At 46.6% G+C, this 20,129-nt stretch overlaps 1 protein-coding gene across 1 annotated transcript; it reads right to left on the bottom strand.

The window, feature by feature from the left end:
- Positions 1–923: 923 nt before the first annotated feature.
- LOC135393036 (putative nuclease HARBI1) lies at positions 924–2,003 on the bottom strand. The gene has a single exon (XM_064623626.1). The coding sequence runs from the start codon at positions 2,001–2,003 to the stop codon at positions 924–926; it is 1,080 nt and encodes a 359-aa protein (XP_064479696.1).
- Positions 2,004–20,129: the final 18,126 nt, after the last annotated feature.

Genomic DNA, 20,129 nt, shown 5'->3' with positions numbered 1-20,129 from the left:
TCTACGACAATGCATTTATTGCTGCAAAATCACGTTGAATACTTTAGGACAAGAAACTTCAGAAGAGTGAGTGAGAGAACATGAAGGGCTCACTGACACAATTCCCTCTGCGGCTTATGTCTGTGAGCTTCCACAAGAGACTTTTTGCCCGCTCCAAAAATTATCAGATTACAGTCAACCCTCGATTTATGAACACCCTCGGTTCCCGGAAAAATCGTTCATAAATCGAGGGAGTCATGAATCGAAAATTCCGTTAAGTCAGTACGTCCCTGATGCGTCCCAGGGAAACCCATTTATTGTTCGGATTTCGAGGGGTTAAAACCAAGGGTGCAATATCTGGAAAAAGATTTGTCCGTTCCGGTGTCATTCATAAGACAACGGAATAATCCCTTTGAAGGTTTCTGTTGACACCGGAACGATCCGTTTATAAATTGAGGGCAAAAACGCTAGGCAACTCCTAGTTTGTTCCCAGAAATTCCATTCGTTATTCGGATATCGAGGTTCATAAAACGAGGGAAAAATGCATGTAAAAAGTTTGGTTCCTCGTGCTCCTGTTCATAAAACAAGGGAATTCACAAATCGAAGGTTCATAAATCGAGGGGTTGACTGTATAACCAAAATGTCGATTCCAGTGTTACCAGTTCTGAACTCACAAAGCATCTTCAGGAATGCCAAAATTTTAGGGAAGACCTAAGACAGAAAGCCCCTTGTAGGAGTTTATAGAGATTAGGAGCAAAGGAAGTTGTGTAAGTGTGCCCCCTGTGTGAACCCACTTTACTCTTCTGAGGTTCCTTTGCCTACAGTCACCTTGTTTGAAATAAACAATTGTTTTGTTTGAAAATATGTTGTCCTGTGTGTATGCCTCTTCCATCATATACAACCAGCTAGCCTGCATCTTATGCGTCCTTCATGTGTCCTGCTTATCATGATTCTGGTAGCAACTGCTGCAGATCCTCACGGCTCCTTGCAAAGTTTGCAATTATTTGGGCTCTAGCGCTTGTGGCTCCTGGCTCTAAAGGACCGTTCCACACAACATCAACTGATTCATGCTCGACAACTGACTCACAAATGTCAGGTATGCAATTGTCTTTTCGTTGAGCAATGTTATGCAACACCGCTGTTGCAACAATCACTGCCAGAGCAGTGTCAATCTTCAAACGTAGCCCCATCTTCAACACAGGAAACCTCCTCTTCCACACACCAAAGAGTCTTTCTACAGTGTTTCTTGTTGCAACATGCTTATTCTGATATCTCTTTTCTGCAGCAGAGTTAGGTGCTGCTAAGGGTGTAAGCAGATAGGGCCTGCAAGGATATCCTGCATCTCCGAGCAAATGACCCCCTAAATTTGTCTCGAGGTGGGCTCGAATTCTCGAGCTGTCAAAAATTGTGGCATCATGGGTAGCACCAGGCCACCTAGCAACAATGTCGGTGATCCGCAAGTCAGCGTCACATACACACTGCACATTAATTGAAAAGTAGCCCTTCCTGTTTCTGAACAGCTCTGCTGTGTTACCACCTGGTGACTGTATTGCTACGTGTGTACAGTCAATTGCTCCAATGACTCCTGGAAAGCCTGCAATGTCATAGAATCCGAGCATTGTCCTTTGCTTTTCATCTTGCGTTGATGGGAATTTTATGTAGAGAGGTGACAGTGAGGCAAGAACATGTGATACTCGCTTGATTATACGGCAGACGGTAGACTTGCTTATGTCAGACGTGTCGCCTATAACTATTTGAAAAGTTGCACTAGCATAGAAACGGAGGCAGATTAGGAGCTGGCGTATTGGTGGTACTGAGGAGTTCCTGTCTGATGTAAACTCGAGGTGCTTCTCAATTACCAGGAGGAGATCATACACTGTATGTTTCATTAGCCGAAATCTGTCATGAAACTGCTTGTCATTTAGGGCTACAAAAGGGTCCGTGGTGTCCCTAGGATAATATCGTGACGGCTGAACTTGAAAACTCAGGTGTAGATCTTCCAGATCCTCGTCAAAGTACTCCATGGCTTTGCATCAGAAGTGATTACCTTCTGTCTGTAGCAGACGACACATATTTATTCTGAAGACTATCATAATAATTAAAATATTTTAATGAATACCCTACCATGTAAACCTACTTTTCTTTACGCGCGTTGCTTATGTGAAAATACGTTTTCAATAAGTTTTCTTTAGTGTCAGCGCAAACTATGTTTTGTTTATAATCGCAGACGGTAACACACGCACGCATACACGTATGTCTTCGTAACGAGATGCAGCAGTTTTACATTCACCTAACACCCAAGAAAGCTGTCAACATACTGTTTGACTGAAATGAAGCTATTTATGTGCAAGTATAGCAAGTAATGCTTGAAATGAAAGGACAGGTACACTAACATATGGGGTACAAGAGTCCGCGATGCTGCTGATAATCCACGTACTTTATTCACAACACCTGCGACACATCCCTGCGAAACGATGCTCATTACGAGACCAATTTCTCTTCTGAAGCACAAATCCGCCACGAAATCTTCCGCTGCAATACCACAACACCAACGCCGCCATATTTAACTCACGGGTTAACCGGCCGTTGACGAGCGATCAAGAAATCCGTCAACTTTAACGGGAGATTTGGCTAACCGGCGTCCGTGAAACAGGGTTGGTGGTTAACCTCTAGTTTAAGGACCCTTGATCTCGGTTTAACTCTTAACCAGCGTTGGTGAAACCGGCCCATAGTCATGCGATAAAAATGCGGGGACATTCCGCAAGAAACGCGAATGAATAATATGAAGTGCCCTCTTTTGCACAGCTTCAAGACGTTTGATATCGGTGGCACGTAAAGCGTTCCATGCCACTGACGCATATTCAAGTCGGGGAAGGACGCAAGCTTTGTAGAGAGTAAGAAATACCGTGTGAGAAGAAAATATTTTGCAGCTGTAGGTGAACAAACCAAGCATACGCAGAGCAGCAGAACGAATTGCTCTCACATGCTCATGAAATTGAAGTTTCGCATCAAAGACGACACCGAGATCACGAATGCCGTCGACTCGGGCTATTTCGCCGTCAGGAAAGTACTGAAATCGGGTTACTTGAGACTTGCGCGTGAATGAGATAACTTTAGTTTTTGACGTGTTGATTTTGAGGAAATTAGAAGTACACCAAGAAATAACACTGTAAACATCCTCCTGAAGCAATAAGCAATCAGAGGGCGAGGTTATGCTTTTCAATATTTTGAGGTCACCCGCATACTGCAGCATGGCGGAATGTTTAACACAAGACACAAGATCATTAATAAAATATTAAACAGTACAGGTCCCGGGTTTGACCCTTGGGGTACACCAGACGCAGAAACATAGGTATCAGAGTAGGATCCGGACACACACACAGAGTATAAGCGATGCCATAAGTACGAGGCAAAGAAACATACAAGAGAGTCAGAAGCACCATATAAACCAAGCTTACGAAGGAGCAGATCATGGTTGATTAAGTCAAATGCTTTCGAGACGTCAAGATAGATTACATCCATTTGACCACGAGAAAGAACCGCTGGGGAACAGACTGACATGAATGATGCAAGATTTGTGACTGTTCATGTCCAAGGCATAAAGCCATGCTGACTGTCTGCAATTTTGCGCTTAAAGAACGAGGACAGATTAATATAAATTATGTGTTCAAAGACTTTGGAGCAGGCGCATAAAATACTTATTGGTCTACAATTAGTAACAATGTTATGGCTGTCCGATTTATGGACAGGAATGACGAGGGAAGACTTCCACGGTTGCGGAAAGGTATTTCGTTTAAGAGAAAGATTAAATATGAATACGAGCACAGGCGAAAGGATGTCACGATAAACTTTAAGGAAAATAGCGGGGATACCGTCTGGTCCCGGTGTCATTGTGGGCCTTAGTTTACAAATTGAATTGCGAACATCATTCTCACTAATAACAAACGAGGACAGATGATAATAATAATATTTGGGGGTTTACGTCTCGAGACAACTGAGATCATGAGCGACGCCACAGCGGTCGCTCTGTGGATTGCTTTTGCCCACCTGAGGGTTCTTTAACGTGCGATGAAAGCTCATCACACGGCACCCAGTATTTAACGTCCCTCGCGGAAGACGGCGTGTCTAAGCAACTTGTACCCTCTCTCCAAGTTGCTGGCGTCCTCGGCCGGGTTCGAACCAGCGATATCGGGATCAGAAGGCGAACAGAGGACAGATGATCACCGTGGATTTGCGTAAAAGAAAAGGCAGAATCTGTGCTGTCCGAGTCATCAAAGAGAGATGAAAAGTGTGACGCAAAGATATTTGCGACGACAGGCGGATTGCATTGCATCACATTACCGTCAAACAGAGACATTCTCACGCTTACATTGGCTATGCCAGGTCCAAAAATTACGAGGATTATTTTTTACGTCATCTCGAATCCCTTCCCAATACGCATTACGGTCTGAGTCAGCAGACTTCTTGAAGAGCCAGCGAAAAACAGCAAATTGTTCATAGTCAAACGCCCTTCCAAATTTCTTAAATATTTTATCAAAATATATATTTTTGCTAAGATAACTGCGTGTGAGAGCAGAAAACCAAATTGGGTATTTGCGCCGACGTGGTATGGTATATGGGACTTAGAAATAGGATTTCTAATAATGTTGGTAATGTTGGTTTCTAATAACAGAGCAGAAAGCACACACTCCAGTAGCAGGCGCCATCTTTCATTATCATATCATTTCATATCATATCATTGTGTCAATATAGCTTCCTATCATACCAGCCTATCTCTATACCTTGCTAATCCATCACAGCAACACAACATTTTTTTCTCTTAAAATCAAAAACACATGTATTTTTATTTTATTGATTATGACATATGGGACACGGACTTTCGGTGGTCTCGGTGGGATGTGTTACTTTTTCTTCGCGCGAGTAAAGATGATGTCGGGCTATGCGACTCTTTTACCATTCGTGAATCTCTCTTTATTCTCTAGTTTCAGATTTGGTAATTCACACATTTCTTTCAAATCTTCATCTGTGAGTCGCTTAAAACGACTGGGTAGGTAAACCTTAACGCGTTTATCGTTTTTCATCAGGAGTTCCACGTACACGGCCTCCCCGTACATAGTGTCCACGTTGTGTAAGTCCAACACGTCGAACTTTTCGTTCTTGAGAACAATGCCCATTTTCTGAATGTCCCCCATCATCTGGTTTCTTTAGTTCATCGAGCTTCTCGAAAATAGATTACATATCTTGCTTACTTCTCAGTGCAACTTTCTACAAAAACCGAATCAACTGAAAATAAGAACAACTGTTACCTAACTTTTCTCTTCTTGAATAATAGTGACACACAGCTTTCTCGTTGTGCGCTTCACCCGGAGTCCACTTTGTGCAGTGATGTCCAACATATACAATTTTTCAAAATTATCAATGTATTTGCTTTGAGAACCATACGAAAGGGCGAGGCTGTTCTCTGTCATGCCCCCCCCCCCCCCCCACACACACTCAGTTCTTCTTTGTTTATCACATCATCCGCATCGGTCCGCATATGCATGAATTCCTCCCATCTGTGACATGTCAAAAAAAGAAATACAGTAACACACCTTGGGCTCTAGGTCACCCATAATTTCAACTTGTGTTACAAAGCTTCGTTCAATGCAACTTTTTACGAGTGTAGCGTGATCCCTTTCACGCAGCATCTTACTCCTTGACTTCTTGACTTCAGCAGTATCTTAGTGAAGATAATAGAAGGGGCGCCATATTCGCCCTCTCCTTACGCCGTTTTTATTGTGCGTATGAAAACAGCTGTTAGCTGAAAAGACGAAGATCATAACACATGTGGTACCTACCTAGCAGGTAACGATTACAAGTACCGGGGTCAGACCGCGTGCATTTACAAAAATATCGCATTAACGGGACAGTCAAGTGCAAACATTTCTCTTCGCCGCATGAATGGTTACATTATCTAAACACCAAGAGAAAAGGAAATAGGTTGATCACTTGCGTTTTTTGTGAACTTTAGGAGAAAGAAAGCGCAATTCTAGCTTTCGAGGGACTATTTTTGCATTTGAGTTCCGCTTGAATGAAACGTTGACGGCGTCTAAGGTAAGAGAGGTGCAATGCGAATACTATCAATAGCTTGCTAATAGTGCGATAACAACTAACGTATTTGCGGGTAGGTCTCCTAAGAATGAGAAATAGCAGATTTGCCTTATCCCAGTACATCACTTGTGGCAGCAACACACAGTTCACAACATCTCAGGCTGCCGTTTATTTGCAGAAGAGCCCTGACACGCAAGAACAATCGGAAGCTGAAGCAGACGCCAGGACCATAAAAAGTGTATTTGGTGACATGATTGGCTTTGAAGTTAACGTTTACGACGTTCCCACACCCGCAGATATCCGCGAAAAGCTCGAAACGTGTAAGGCGTGTTTTTTACTTCTAACGCCCCAAACTAACGTTTCCCTTTTAGGAACCCGAAGAATAATTTCATTTCTTCGTTTTTGATCAGGCAAAGAGGGTATTGACAAGGATTCATCAAGAGAATTCGATTGCTTCGCCTGCTTTGTGTTGGGTCACGGCAAGGAAGATATTACGTTCCCCTTCGGCGGCGAACTGATTGACCTGGAATACATCTACGAACAGTTTAATAGGAAAGTCTTCAAGAAGCTTCTTGAGAAACCCAAATTGTTCTTCTTAAACGTAAGCTTTTCTACCATAGCCTCGGCTAATACATTAAGCATGCCGAGCAAATGTGTATTTATACCATGGAATACAAGGGGTTTACATTTATTAGAACAAAGAAAAAAAAAAGAGGAAAGGTAAGCGAAATGTGACGTCGACTTGCCATTCCGAAGTAAATAAATAGAAGAAAACTAAGATCAAAAGTAAAGAAGTAGGAAATAAAGGATAACCTAACAAACGATGAAGGGAGGATGATGTAAATTAAAGACGACGATTGCCTTTAAAAAGATGACTAGCAAACGCAGAAAGGGCAAGATAGATTATAGAAAAGATGACCTAAAATAAGATGAGGTTCCTGCGTTGAGGGTGAGGGTGGGGCACTGAAGAATGAGACCTGTGCAGCTCAGGAACATCAAAACTGTTGTCACAGACCGCTGCTGGCTAATGCTGTAATGCTCAAATGTCGTTTGGAAATCAGGAGCCTATATAGCACAAACACTGTACATATCCTTTCATCTACCGTCAGATAATGTGAGCTATATTTTTTTTATTATTGAATACCGTGTTTGTGTATTTGTGAACCAAATTTTGTGGCAATTGTCCGGCCAGTGTGTAATTTCTCGTGCACAAGCAGCACAATGCGATGTTATGATACATGTCAAATACTCCTTGAATTGTAAGTGCTGTTATGAAAAAGTTTACCTGTTAAGAAACCAAGACTGTTCAGACAATGGTCTCAAGGAGTGTACCCTTATGTCCTGGCAACTGCAGGCCAGAAGGTGGGGACTTCACTAGGTTTGGGTGATTGCTTACTCTGGTTCCAATTGCTCCGCACCTGCTGGAGAGCGCGCCTTCAGACCAGTTTCCTACATGTAGCAAAATTCTAGATCGTACAAGATAATCAGGGAACAAATTAGAACCATTCTGACTTCCTCAGTGTGCCACTCCTTATTGTAATTGTGTCATCGCAGGCTGAAACTCACTCATGTCTCACGTTCAGGAGGAAGAGAGCCTCAAAACAGACCAGTATAACTTACTCGGCATTCTTTGCAACTGTTGCAACCGAGTGCAGAGAAAGCTTTATGCGGCCATACCTTAGTTGCCGCTTTTTTTTTTCTACAACACAAGAAACAGACCGTATTTTTAGGATTGCATTTCATCCAAGGCGAACTGGTGGCCTTTTCCAGCTTCCTGGAAAGTTCCTGCAGCAATTTTCGGGGTAAAGTTAAATGTACGGTCTGCCTCTGATAGTGTAGAACAGAACTACTTGTGAGGAGAGTAGCAAGTCACCGTGTCTTCGTGACCTCGCTACGTTGCTACTGCGAAAAGGATTACTGTTTGAACTGGCAAGGTGAAACCGATGGGACGTCAGAGCACTACAGCCATTCATAATTGCGCAAAGCTCCGAGACTAGACAGAGAAACACACAGCGCATTCGCTTTCACTACAGCCATCACAGCCATCACTTCAACCGTCCTTGGCTTGGATAACATTGGCTATTTTCGGGAAATAGGCCGTTTTGCGCACAATGTACCCAGATTACTCTTGCTTCGCGGGGCCGATTTCTCCATGCTGACGACAGAGTTCTACATGAGGGCAGCTCCCGACGTTTGACGCGGGGTATACGCTGAAATGCATGGGAATGTAGGATTCAAACGAGTTGAATTTATTTCTCTTGCATTACACACACATATATGAGTAGATTAACTTAGAGTATGCGTAGAGCGTTGCTGCGCGTGATCATCTTCTGTCCGTTGCTGCTGGAGAAGTGTATGCTCTCTCTCCCTGTCACGTGGTTGCCAATCTATAAGCGCGAAACCGAAACTAAGTCTTGTATTTCGCCTATATTCGGCCATCATTTTCTTTCGATCGACCCGATCGAACAAATAAAGCTGAAGTTTTCATCTTCTGGGCGAGTCTCGCAGAGCGTCTTGGTTCCTGCTCTCGTCATCATCGGATGACTCTGTCGAACTTGCGAAGTCGTCTTGTGAAATGTCGAACCTTTTCATTTTGTCTACCGGGACAGTGCCCTGGTAGCTTGGATCTTTGTGGCCATTCCCGGGCAAGGATTGAATTCGGTATCGATCATGCGGCAGTTTCTCAATAACCTCACACGGTCCTCTGTATTTGTCGCAGAGTTTCCTTGATTATCCAGTAGCGGGAGGTTCTCTTTCAATCAGTACCAGGTCTCCCACTTTGTACTCGGGCGCTGTGCTGCGCTTCTTGTTGTAGAGGCCTTGCTGATACCTTTGGTCGTTCTCGATGCTGTCGGCCGCTTGTGCTCGTCTTTCTAACATCTGCTTATCTAGCTCTTCCTTGAGCGTCTCTCGTACAGGGTCGCCCGTCAGGTTTCACGGCGCATAGTTGAACAGTAAGCTGAAAGGGGACGTTCGAGTTCACCTGTTGTATGTAGCGTTTATTCCCCATTGCACTTGAGGTAGGGTGTCATCCCAGTCCTTGCCGTCGTAATTCTTGGTAAGGCTAGAAATGGACGGAGTGATCAAGCGATTGCATCTCTCCACTTGGCCGTTTGCCCTAGGAGTCGCCGTGGCATTTCTGATGTGAATGCTCTTGATGTCATGGCAGTACTTCTCAAAAAGTGCACTCGTGTATGATGTTCCGCGGTCCGTTATGATCCTAGCCGGAGCACCAAACATGCCCACAATGTCTTGGAGGAATCTCGTAGCAAGGACGGCGCTCGTCTTACGCACGGCACGAATGATCACAAATTTAGTGAAAACGTCCACCAGGACGATCACGTAGGCATTTCTACGCTTGCTTCGCACGAAGGGGCCCAGGTGATCGATATGTATCGTATGAAAGGGTTCTGCCACCTTATCGATGCTGTGTAGCTCTCCTGGCCGTTTCCCTGATGGTTTCCTGTTGTACAAGCATTCTAAGCATGTTGACATATAGCCCCAGTAAACCACCGATGTCCCATGTACGTCCTGCAAAGATCCAGACGTCCTGATCCGCGAAAAATGTCCCAATGATGTAAATAAGACGTCATTCGAAACGTCCTAGCGTTGTCTAGCCAGGATGTATTTTAATGATATCGCTGGGACTTCGAAATGGCGTCCCGATCGGATGTTGATTTAGAAGTAGAATACAAACATACTTTCGATGCTCATTATATTTTTGTATCCTTATGATAACGTTCAACAGCGTGCAGCAAGAAACTAAAACAGTGACACTAATTTTTATCCGTGTTACCGAAGTGGCAACACACAAAAATTATTCATCTGAATTTACAAAGAAACTCCCGACATGGTCCGAGCTTAGCAGATGTACCACAGTATCTAGCTTCTGTTTCCTTTTACTGTAGTGCTAATAAAGGTAGTTGGGAAGGCCGAGAAGACCTCGATATCTCTTGCAATATCTCCATGTAGAACGGAACACACACAACTACATCTCCAGATGTGCTTCCCTGCCGGAACGAGAAGACATAACATCATTGAATTGTCGCCACAATTCCAACGAGATTCAAAGACAAATCAGACAGTCAATTCGTTCATTATGTAGCCGTCAGGTACAAGTTCCTCACTGACAGAATCAGGGTTTTGAAGAGAAGCTATACCTTCGCGACATCATGTTCCACTATGTTGTGTGGCGAAGACCGTACCCACGGAATAAAGAAGCAATTCAATGAATTGGCTTAATGGATATTAATGCTAAACGCTGATTTCCACTTGATTTAATGTAATCCAACATGTTTTGTACACACTGCACCAGTTCAAAGAATGCGAAACCAATTGAAGGAATTGGCCTAGAGTATCAATAAAACAACAACTTTATTTCTAAGATTAATAATGAGGAGTTTCGTCGCTAGTGTGGATACCCGAGCCCACTGGCATAAAATGCGATGAAATGTGCCCCTTCACCATAAGGATCGAAGTCCTGACGTGTCTAAAAAGACCAAAAAAGCTCTCATCACAGACTGTTGATGGGCTGGATTTCACCAGGGGCCAAGCAATTTTCATAGAGATAGAAAGGGTGAAATTCCAACTGACTAAGGATCTGAGAGAGCGCGGTTCGGGAAGGTTGGTAGCATGGACAAATAAGAAGAATGTGCCCAGGTCCCCTACGGCACCGTAGTGACATCATCGGTCAGAATAGATCAGATATGCATAGAGATTCCAACTGAGCACTGCACATGCCACTTGAGGTGGCGGTTGATACCGCGGCGTCTTTTAGCCATCCAGTGATGGTTTAACCCCATCAGAGTGACATCGCGGTGTTTCGCGATGGGTTCCCGTGTCTAATATCTTGGCCTGCAGCGGCGATATCGGGATGCTGTTTCTTGTGACGAATTTTCCTTCCATCCCCCTACGCGTGCACCTTGCGGCTTGTGAGAAATCCTGGCGGTTGTCCAGATATTTGAAAATTCTAGGCAACCGTCGGTGCTTCTGACACCTTTAAAGTCTTGTAAATCCCGCCCGGACTGTTGGATCGAGACCAAAATTCAGGTCCGAACGGGCCTGGATTAGTTGTGTGATCGCGCAAATCACACAGGAACTGATCTGTAGTGGTTTCGAACTCGTAGGCGGAGACGCGTTAGTAAAATTCGTTTTTCCGAACTTCAGTGCCCTTGTTGGAAAGAAGTTCGCCTCGGACAGGGTTCATACTTGGAGAACCCACTGTTCTCGACTCGGAGCACGTGATAAAATTCACCGCGTCTCTCTAAATTTAGCAGTTCTCGAGTTAGAGGATTCCGCGTTCACACTCCTCCCAATACATTGGACCAGCGGCTTTCCCGCCCCCCCCCCAAAAAAAAAGCCTTCCCGTTGCTGCCACATGGTCATGTTTGCCTTCGTTATGAAGGTCTCAATGTGCTCTTTCCAACAGCGTTTGTCCCGCAGGCGTGCGATGTTCCGTTCTCCCGATATCGGCTTAAGAGCATGACGAGCTGCGAAGCTGGCTAGAGCCACCCTCAAACGCTTCCCACTTTTCGGTGTCGTAAGTCGATTACCCGATGTCCGATTTAGTCGAAATTTTGTGTGCGCGTGCTCTGTTCCCTGCTCTACAACTTTCCAATTGAGACCAGCCGTCGATTTCCAGTGGTTAAGACGTCATTCTCGAAATTCCTGACACCGACCACCGTTCACCGATTTTTGTCCCTGTCTTCAGGCTTGAAGCCCACGGCGGATCCGACTTCCTTTTAATGGGCACACGCACTCGACATGGGAAACGCGTAGAAACTTGCCGCATCTTTCTATCCCTCTCGGTTCTCGAGTTAGAACACAGTGGCAACGGCGGTTCTCTGATACATGGGCCTGGGGCATTTTTTTCGATATCGGGTTCTTGCTGGCGTAGGAGGGTGATTGAGATGTGTTTTTGAAGAGGAAAACGTCCTCTTTCCGATAGCGTTGGTCCCGTCTTCGCGCGACTTTCCGTTCCCTTGCTACATTCCGAGGAGGAGCGCCTGGGCGCTGGGGCATGGCCTGGCGGGCAGGTGGCCTTCCTGCCGTTTCTGCGCTGCGGGCGGCGTCCATTTCGCTTGCAAGCTTCGTTGCGTTCGCACGCCTTTTTCTGGCTCCCGTTGTCTCGCGTTCCGTCGTTGCTCTGGTGCCCTGGACTGCTGTGAATGTGTTTTTATGCCCTACTAGTGTTGCCTGGGGGTGCTTTTATGTGTGCACCCTGGAAGATAGGTCCAGAAGCGATTTCTTAGATTAAAGGTTAGTTCTATGCTTGTACGATTCGTGCAACTTTTGTTTGGTATCATTCCTAGCGTGTGGGTTCTATTACTTTATGCTAGCAGTGTGATTATTACCCTTTTGATTCCTATTACCCTAAGCTTTACCTTTCAGCTAAGTGTACTCGTGACCCTACCAGCACTTTTCAAGGTGAAGATGCAACATCGTCAGTGGCCCCGTTACTAATGTCTAATCTATGAATTTCAGATACTTTCGACGTATTCATTGCGGTGAACAACGCGGTTGGGACAGCACATTCACGACGTGGGAAGGTCACAGAAATGTTGAAAGACATCAGGTAAGTTACGCTAAAGTGCGTTTCAGAGCTCTTCAGTGACTTGTGTTTACTGCGAAACAGATTGGGCATACGCTTCACCCGTGCAACTTCGTCATGTGCTCCACGGCAGCAAAAGCCTTTACGGCTGTGCCACTGTATGTGAAAAATGCTGAGTGATTTTAATAAAGAATTTGCAGGGAAGTACAATGTGTCGCACCTTGTTGACTCTTTTACAGATGTGTGGAAACGTCGTAGCGGATGAATGTGAATTATGGATCTCCAAGTGGCGTCGCCCGCGTCATTTTCAAGATTTTACCCGTTTTGAAGGTACGTGAATGTGCGAGGCATTCACGTTCCTACTACGTGGTTATCCATGCGTTTCCCGTCTTCGCAGGCAATAGGGCTGTTGATAGGGAGAATGCTAGGCTACTGCAGACTGCAACCATAGGCGCTGTGTCTAAAGGTATGCGTATACGTCGATGCGTACTTCACAGTGACATTTTGCTGTAGCAGTGTTTTTGAAATTACATTTCTTGCAGGTTAAGCTCACATGACGCGGCAGGGAAGGGAGTCCGTGGCGAAAAGTGAATATAACCGAAGTTGGATAGCGTTAATTTTTGCGCACGAAAGGCAAGCTGGACACATCGCAAATCTCCAGTTGTACGAAACACAGTGCAGCATGGTCGTCGGTTATGCCAGTGCTTCAACATATGTTTCAGCGTCGCACTTCGGACATTGCGGGCGTATACCTTTAAGTTTTTCCCCTTGTGGACCGATGCTGTGTGTGTTCATGGACATCATGTTTTCAAAGACATGTAAGTTCTCAATAATAATTCGAAAAAAATGCTGGTCATGTTACGCTGTGATATAATACCTGGTGAGGTAATACGATGCTATGACGCTCAGTTTCATACGAAATAAAGTGTTTGATCTAATGTTGCTTGTTTGTGCCACTGATACGCACTGCTGTGCGGTGTTGATGTAATGTTCAGAGAACGCCAGTAAGCCTGGCTAAGGCACGGGAAAAAGGTCCACTAGAGGTCCGTAAAAGGTCCTCATTGACGTACTATGGACTTCCTTGGGACGTGCGCGGATGTTATTTTGGCAGTTCTGAGTACGTCCCAAGTATGTCAAAATTACGTTTCAGGATGTCCTCAGGATGTCTTCATCGTCCTGAGGGTAACATCATGTAGACGTCCTTGGGACATCGGTGGTTTACTGGGGCTCTTCACGGAACCTTTCATGCGAGGAAACCAGTAGCTACGCTGTAGGAGTTCCACTGTTTTATCAAGGGCGAAGTGTCCTGCTTCGTCATGGTATTTGCGTACTATTTGCCAGCGTGCTAGGACAACCCATAGCAGCGTGTCTTTTGATCCGTCTTGTAGTATTCGGAACACTCTTCCGTTTTCGAGTACAAAGTCCTGTTTCACACTCTCTGCTTCCTTTGTTCAGTCTGCACTAGCCAAGCTGTCCTAATACTTCTGGGTATACGGATGTGAACGTTGCGCCACTGCCAACCAGTCCTCAGTTGTGACAGCTGTCGCTAGCATTTGTACAGTGTACACTACTTCTGTTTCTTCAGGTTCTCCCACGGGAGCCCTGCTTAGCGCGTCTACGTGGCCCATTCTTTCGCCTGGCCTGTGCTCGATCTCGAAGCGGTACTCTTGGAGTCGAAGATACCATCTACCAATCCGGGGAATGATGTGTTTGTTCGAGAAAGGCGTTCGAAGAGAATTACGGCCAGTGACCACCGTGAAGTCCAACCCAAGCAGGTAAGGTCGTAGCTTTTCCACAGTCCATACGACAGCCAGCGCCTCCAGTTCGTACAAGTGATACTTTTCCTCGTCACGTGTCGTTCGGCGGCTGACATACATAACCGGGTGGAGGAGATCGTCTGATTGTTCCTGCAGAAGCACACCTGCAAGGCGGTGGCTTGAAGCATCCGTGTGCAGTTCGGTCCTGGCCATAGGTGAATATAAGGCCAGTGTTGGCTTCTCCATCAGCCTTCGTTTAAGTTCAAGGAACGCGCTTTCTTGGTCGGACGACCAACACCACGTCTGATCTTTGCAAAGCAGTTGGCTGAGTGGCTTTGCAATCAGTGCGAATCGTGCTATGAATCTGCGGAAGTAGCTGCACAGTCGGAGGAATCGTGTTAGCTCGTGCTGATTACGTGGGAGTGGAAATTCCGCGATGCTACGAAGCTTGTTCGGGTCTGGGTTGATTCCTAATTCAGAGATTTCATAGCCCAGGTATAACACGAAGAACGAACACTTTTTCAGTCGTAGTGTCAAATTTGCGTCCCTAAGGACACTCAACACCTGACGGAGACAAGTCAGTCCTTCCTCTATAGTCCGTGTAGGAATCAGTAGGTCGTCCATGTAAGCCATAACTATCGTGTGTCTCAGTGGACCAAGTACGGCATTGATCACCCTTTGAAAGACAGCTGGTGTGTTGACGAGACCGAAGGGCATTCTGGTAAATTCGTAATGCCATCCGGAGTTACAAATGCTGTCTTCGACCGACTCGACTCCGTTATCGGCACCTGATAATAGCCCGACGCCAGGTCTAACGTAGAGAAATACTTTTTGTCGTGCAATCTGTCCAGCTGGTCGTCAATCAATGGAAGAGGGTAGCTTTCTTTTTTGTGTGATACGGTTGAGCGCACGAAAATCTACACACAATCGTTTTTCACCGGTTTTCTTCGTCACCAGCAGAATAGGGCTTGCGAAGTCAGAGTTCGACTCTTTTACGATGCCGGCCTCCTCCAGTTCTCGTACGATACCTCGAACCACTTCCTTTTCCGAGTGAGCGAGACGGTACGGACGGCACTTGACGACGCTGTCTTCGATGAGGTCGATCCACATTTCTGTGAGCGCCGTACAACCAATTTCAGACATTGACTGTGCAATCAGTCCCGGTATTCGTTTAAAAGTTTAGCGAGTTCTTGTGCTTGGGCAGGTGTTACAAATGTGCCTACGTTTATTTCGGAAGCCTTGATCCCGCTACTATGGCCCTCGTTGTTGGACAGCACCTCGACCACTGTTGGCGTATCCTCTGGCTTACACCACTGTGCTCTTAACACTCTGTCGTCCTCTTGAATGGAAAGTTCGTGCTCAGGTACATTCGACCGGCAGAAGGTACTCTTGTTGTTCATCCTCGCGAAGCACGCAACTAAGGATACAGTGCTCGTAACCTCGACCAGCTCGATCCTGAGCATCGACGAAGACGTCACCCATGTTCTCCTCCTTAGTGTACAGTGTGACAAGTCCGACGTATTTCGGAGGAATAACCGTTTTCTTATTCGCCCAAAGGCTGACATGTCGTGGCGCAAGAGCGGGTATTTTAATATCCTGCAGGGTGCCATCTTCGTCCAGGTGCGCATGTTCTTCGAAGATCCGCAGCATGTTACCCCTGCGTATGACTGTGACGTGTGGTTGCTCTGTGAAGGGTTGTCCGATCAGCAATGAAACTACCTGGGTATTGTCTGGGACGACGTAGACGTCCACCATGTTGCCCCTGCGTATGACTGTGACGTGTGGTTGCTCTGTGAAGGGTTGTCCGATCAGCAATAAAACTACTTGGGCATTGTTTGGGACGACGTAGACGTCCACCGTTGCTGTGGCTTCGTCGGCTTTCAGTTCCAATCGCGCTTTGCCGATGGGAATTATTTTGCCAGAGCCGTAGCCGTGGACCTCAAATGGAGCTGAGAGATCGCTGTACCGAACCGATAATTCGTCCGCGTTAGTCTTGCGAATCGTGACGCACTGGCTGCCCATGTCAATAAATGCCTCGGCTTCTTTACCGTCCTGGACAGCCGTTATGAAATACTTTGCGTTCGCTGGCCCTTCCGCTGTGACCACGTTTTGTGCGAGCACAGCTGCTGACTTTGGCGTTGCCGAACCCTTGGCTTCGTCTTGACGACAGTCTTTAGTCTCATGCCCTGTTCGTTTGCATTTGTCGCAGCGTGGCTTCCTCTGTGGCTGTAGACATGCGGCTGAAAGATGTCCGTATTCGGAGCAATTGAAGCGGAGGGATTCCCCTTTGTCGTTGTACTTTGGCTTTCCTTTCACTTTGGGTGATGCGGTTTGACCGGTGCTCTGTTTCGCACTCTTACTGGAGTCTTAGCCACCCGTGGAACGCGAGTGCTTGACGAAGTCCAGTCGTTCAGGCAACGAAGGAGTTCCTGGGCATTTGCAAATTCACGCACACTTAACGATCGAACTGCGTTTTCGTCCTCGAGGCCAGCGATAATATGCTCGATGCAAGCGGGATCGTCCAGTCCGCATCTTCTGGGCTTGGCGAGTTTGTCGTAGAAGTAGATCTCGATGGTTTGGTCCCGTTTTCTTTTTCGGGCCTCCATTTCCCGCAGTAGCTGTTGAAAACTTGCACTTGAGGGAAACGCTTCTCAAAGCTTGCTTTTCCACTCTACCCATGTATACTGCGTTGTTGTGAGTCCATCATACAAGCTTCTCGCAACTCATTCCACCTTCGAAAGCGCAAAGCAAGAAGTTTGTTTATCATTCATGCCGTAAGCCGCCGCGAGTCCGTCTACCTTGTTGATCCACGCTTGCACCGTCGGCTGAGTGTTCGTAGCAGGATCATATATCGGTATAAGCACGGTCCCTTGATAGCTTCCTGGTCACGCAGCTTCTCCGTAACTCTATGGGGAAGCTTTGCCGAGGGACCGGAGCGCCCGCGTGGTGGCGCTGCCATCGGAACCCGGGAGGGAAACGCCTGGCGTCTCCCATTGCAGTACACGTGTTTCGGCTGTTATCACGTGATAACTGTGTGCTAGCAGCATGCCAGAAACACGCTGTGTTACGACATGTCGCTCTGGGTATCAGAGAGGTGGCAAGGTATCCATGTTCGCATTTCCTGCGGATCCTGACAAAGCGTGAGAAGTGGAAACGTGCCATTCCTCGCATTGAAGGTGGCCGCTTCAGTTTTGACTCTCCTCACACACGTGTCTGCGAGAAGCACTTTGACCACAGCGACGTCGTGTGGCACGACGAACTCGTCATCAACGGCGATAAAGTGCTACACAAGCGGGGAAAGCCAAAGCTTCGAGAAGATGCAGTGCCGCGCATATGACAGCTGCCGCCCTATCTGAGTACGCCGAAACTGCGAAGCAGTTCCGTGAGACGAGCCCAGGGAAACGGCCCCGTAAAAAGAAAGCGTGCGCCGTTGACACCACCAACGAACTCAGTGCTTTTATGGATAGAATCTTAAAGAAAATTGCTCAGGCAACTGGGGCTTTTGAGCTGATTTGGCTCCCAGGGATGTTAACTGGTGCAATAATCGTGTAATCGCGACCGACCGATCGCGTCAAATACTAAGCGGTCATGTAACTGTCTGCGATTAACCGTAGAAAGTGCTCTACGCACTAAATAAAGTACGCATTATTAAAGTTGTTTTGCATGGCAGGATAAAAATGCTGCTCGAGATTGATTCACGGAAGCATGTCGAACACATGGCGGTTCCTTTAAGTATCGGAAAAGAAATAAGGTAGACACGAGATGACTAAAACAAGAGATGAACGACAAGGACACAGCGGCTAAATTTCGTGACTGAGTCAGTCGAGATCCTTTTATAAACCATACTTATGTCTTCATTAGCTTCGCGGCAACAACTGAGAGTAAGTCATCTGGTACCACGTAAAAGAGACTGGTGTGATTGCGATCGGCCGATCGCGTCAATTAGTACGCCGTCATGGGCGCAGTAACTGTCTGCGATTAACTGCAGAAGCTCCTCTACGCGCTAAATAAAGTACGGATCACCTTACCACCGTGCCCTATGCACATAAACGGCGCTTGAATCTCCGGTTGAGGGTTTGAAGATATGAGACTCGCGACAATACATCCGTGCCAGTCGAAGTGATCGGCAGCAGCTTTCCGCAAACAGAAAACGATTATTCACATTACAGCTGCTGCAAGGTAGCAGAAAGCCATCGCAACAAATAATTTTCTTTTAGGATGTTTGGAAAAGCACAAAAACAACACTGCGTCTGCCGTTCCCATGGCTGGCCCGAGCGGGAGATTCTACCGGGTTCCGATCGCGGCGCCGCCATGCGGCTCCCGTTGTCCCTAGGCCAACTTTTTGACGGAGCTGCGTGATCAGAAAGCTATCAAGGGACCGTGGTATAAGGTTCGCACTCGCTGAAGTGAGGTACCCGACCGGTGATGACTCATCGCTGGCAATAGTACGTTGCTGTGGCCGGGGTGATTCGTAGAGTTGTCGAGCCCCGTCCATAGCTTCTCTAACCGCTGCTTGCACTGCGGCTTGCATAAGTGACTGAATATCAAAAACGTCTCGCTGTTGCCGTTGCTCGGTGCTCTTGTGCCAGCATCAACGCTGATGTGGTGTCCGATGTGAGTCGTGCCGTGAAGCCCACTTGACGGTGTTGCCTCACTGTCCGCGCCCTGTTCTCCATTCGTGTGGCTGCTAACGACTTGTACGTTGTCGTCGGCTACGTTCGCCAGGTTTTGGTCAACAGTAGTGCTGAATCCTATCGGCGTCCCATCCGTCGTTCGCGGAGCGTCCACGTTATTTGATGCACGGCGTGTGAGCATACTTCGCAATCCAACTCAATCAAAGCCCACCTTGTTCTGATGATGAAAATGGCGAGTCGATCCCACTTCTGATTTCTGTAGGCTTCAAACGAGTTGGATTTATTTCTCTTGCATTACACACACATATATGAGTAGATTAGACATAGACTTAGAGTACGCGTAGAGCGTTGCTGCGTGTGATCATCTTCTGTCCGTTGCTCCTCGGGCAGTGTATGCTCTCTCTGCCTGTAACATGGTTGCCAACCTATAAGCGTGAAACCGAAACTAAATCTTGTATGTAAGCAATCGGACAACTGGTCACAGACGTTGTGCTTCTTTAATGGTCATGAATCGAATGGAAGATGCGTGTGGTCCGCGATACAACTTCGTCGTCGTCGTTTTTTTACACTCCCGGCGCCAAAGGTTAGACGATATCCACGATACGATATACATAAACACGAAACGTATAACACAAAAACTTAACAAAACCGATGTACAAAAGCGAGTGGTCTTCAGTCGGGCTCTAATGGTAGTCCTACAAGTCCTGTAGAGAACCACATAGGCTGAACGATCTTGTCTGGCGCTGTTAGCTGAGGCACTTGCGAAGAATCATGGCTATTTGAAGGTGCTCCCAGTATCCAACCCTTACGTGAGAGATGTGCGTGGTGACCCTGTGACCTCACATGAATGTTCCGATGAAGACGTAGCAAGACGAAGTGAGGTAGGGAACAGTTCCTCCCACGAAGCGTGATAGGACGTAGACTGACATGAACATCCGCCCATATATTGCCTTTCTTGTTCACAAGGATGGGGTTAGTTGCAGCAGCCTGGGCGGCAATGTCACTGGAAGAGGTCGTAGGATGTCCGCCGTCGTAGACGTCGGAAGAGTCTACCAAAGTCATAGTTGGATGTAACGTCTGCTTCGCTGATGTGGTACAGGAGACTTCATGATTTCCCTG

This window comes from Ornithodoros turicata, chromosome 1, assembly GCF_037126465.1.
Source record: "Ornithodoros turicata isolate Travis chromosome 1, ASM3712646v1, whole genome shotgun sequence".
NCBI lineage: Eukaryota > Metazoa > Arthropoda > Arachnida > Ixodida > Argasidae > Ornithodoros > Ornithodoros turicata.
The sequence above is the reverse complement of the archived record's forward strand: the minus strand, read 5'-3'. Positions and strand labels throughout refer to the sequence as shown.

Coding starts and splice junctions, on each gene's coding strand:
- LOC135393036 (XM_064623626.1), bottom strand. CDS start 2,003: ATGGAGTACTTTGACGAGGATCTGGAAGATCTACACCTGAGTTTTCAA.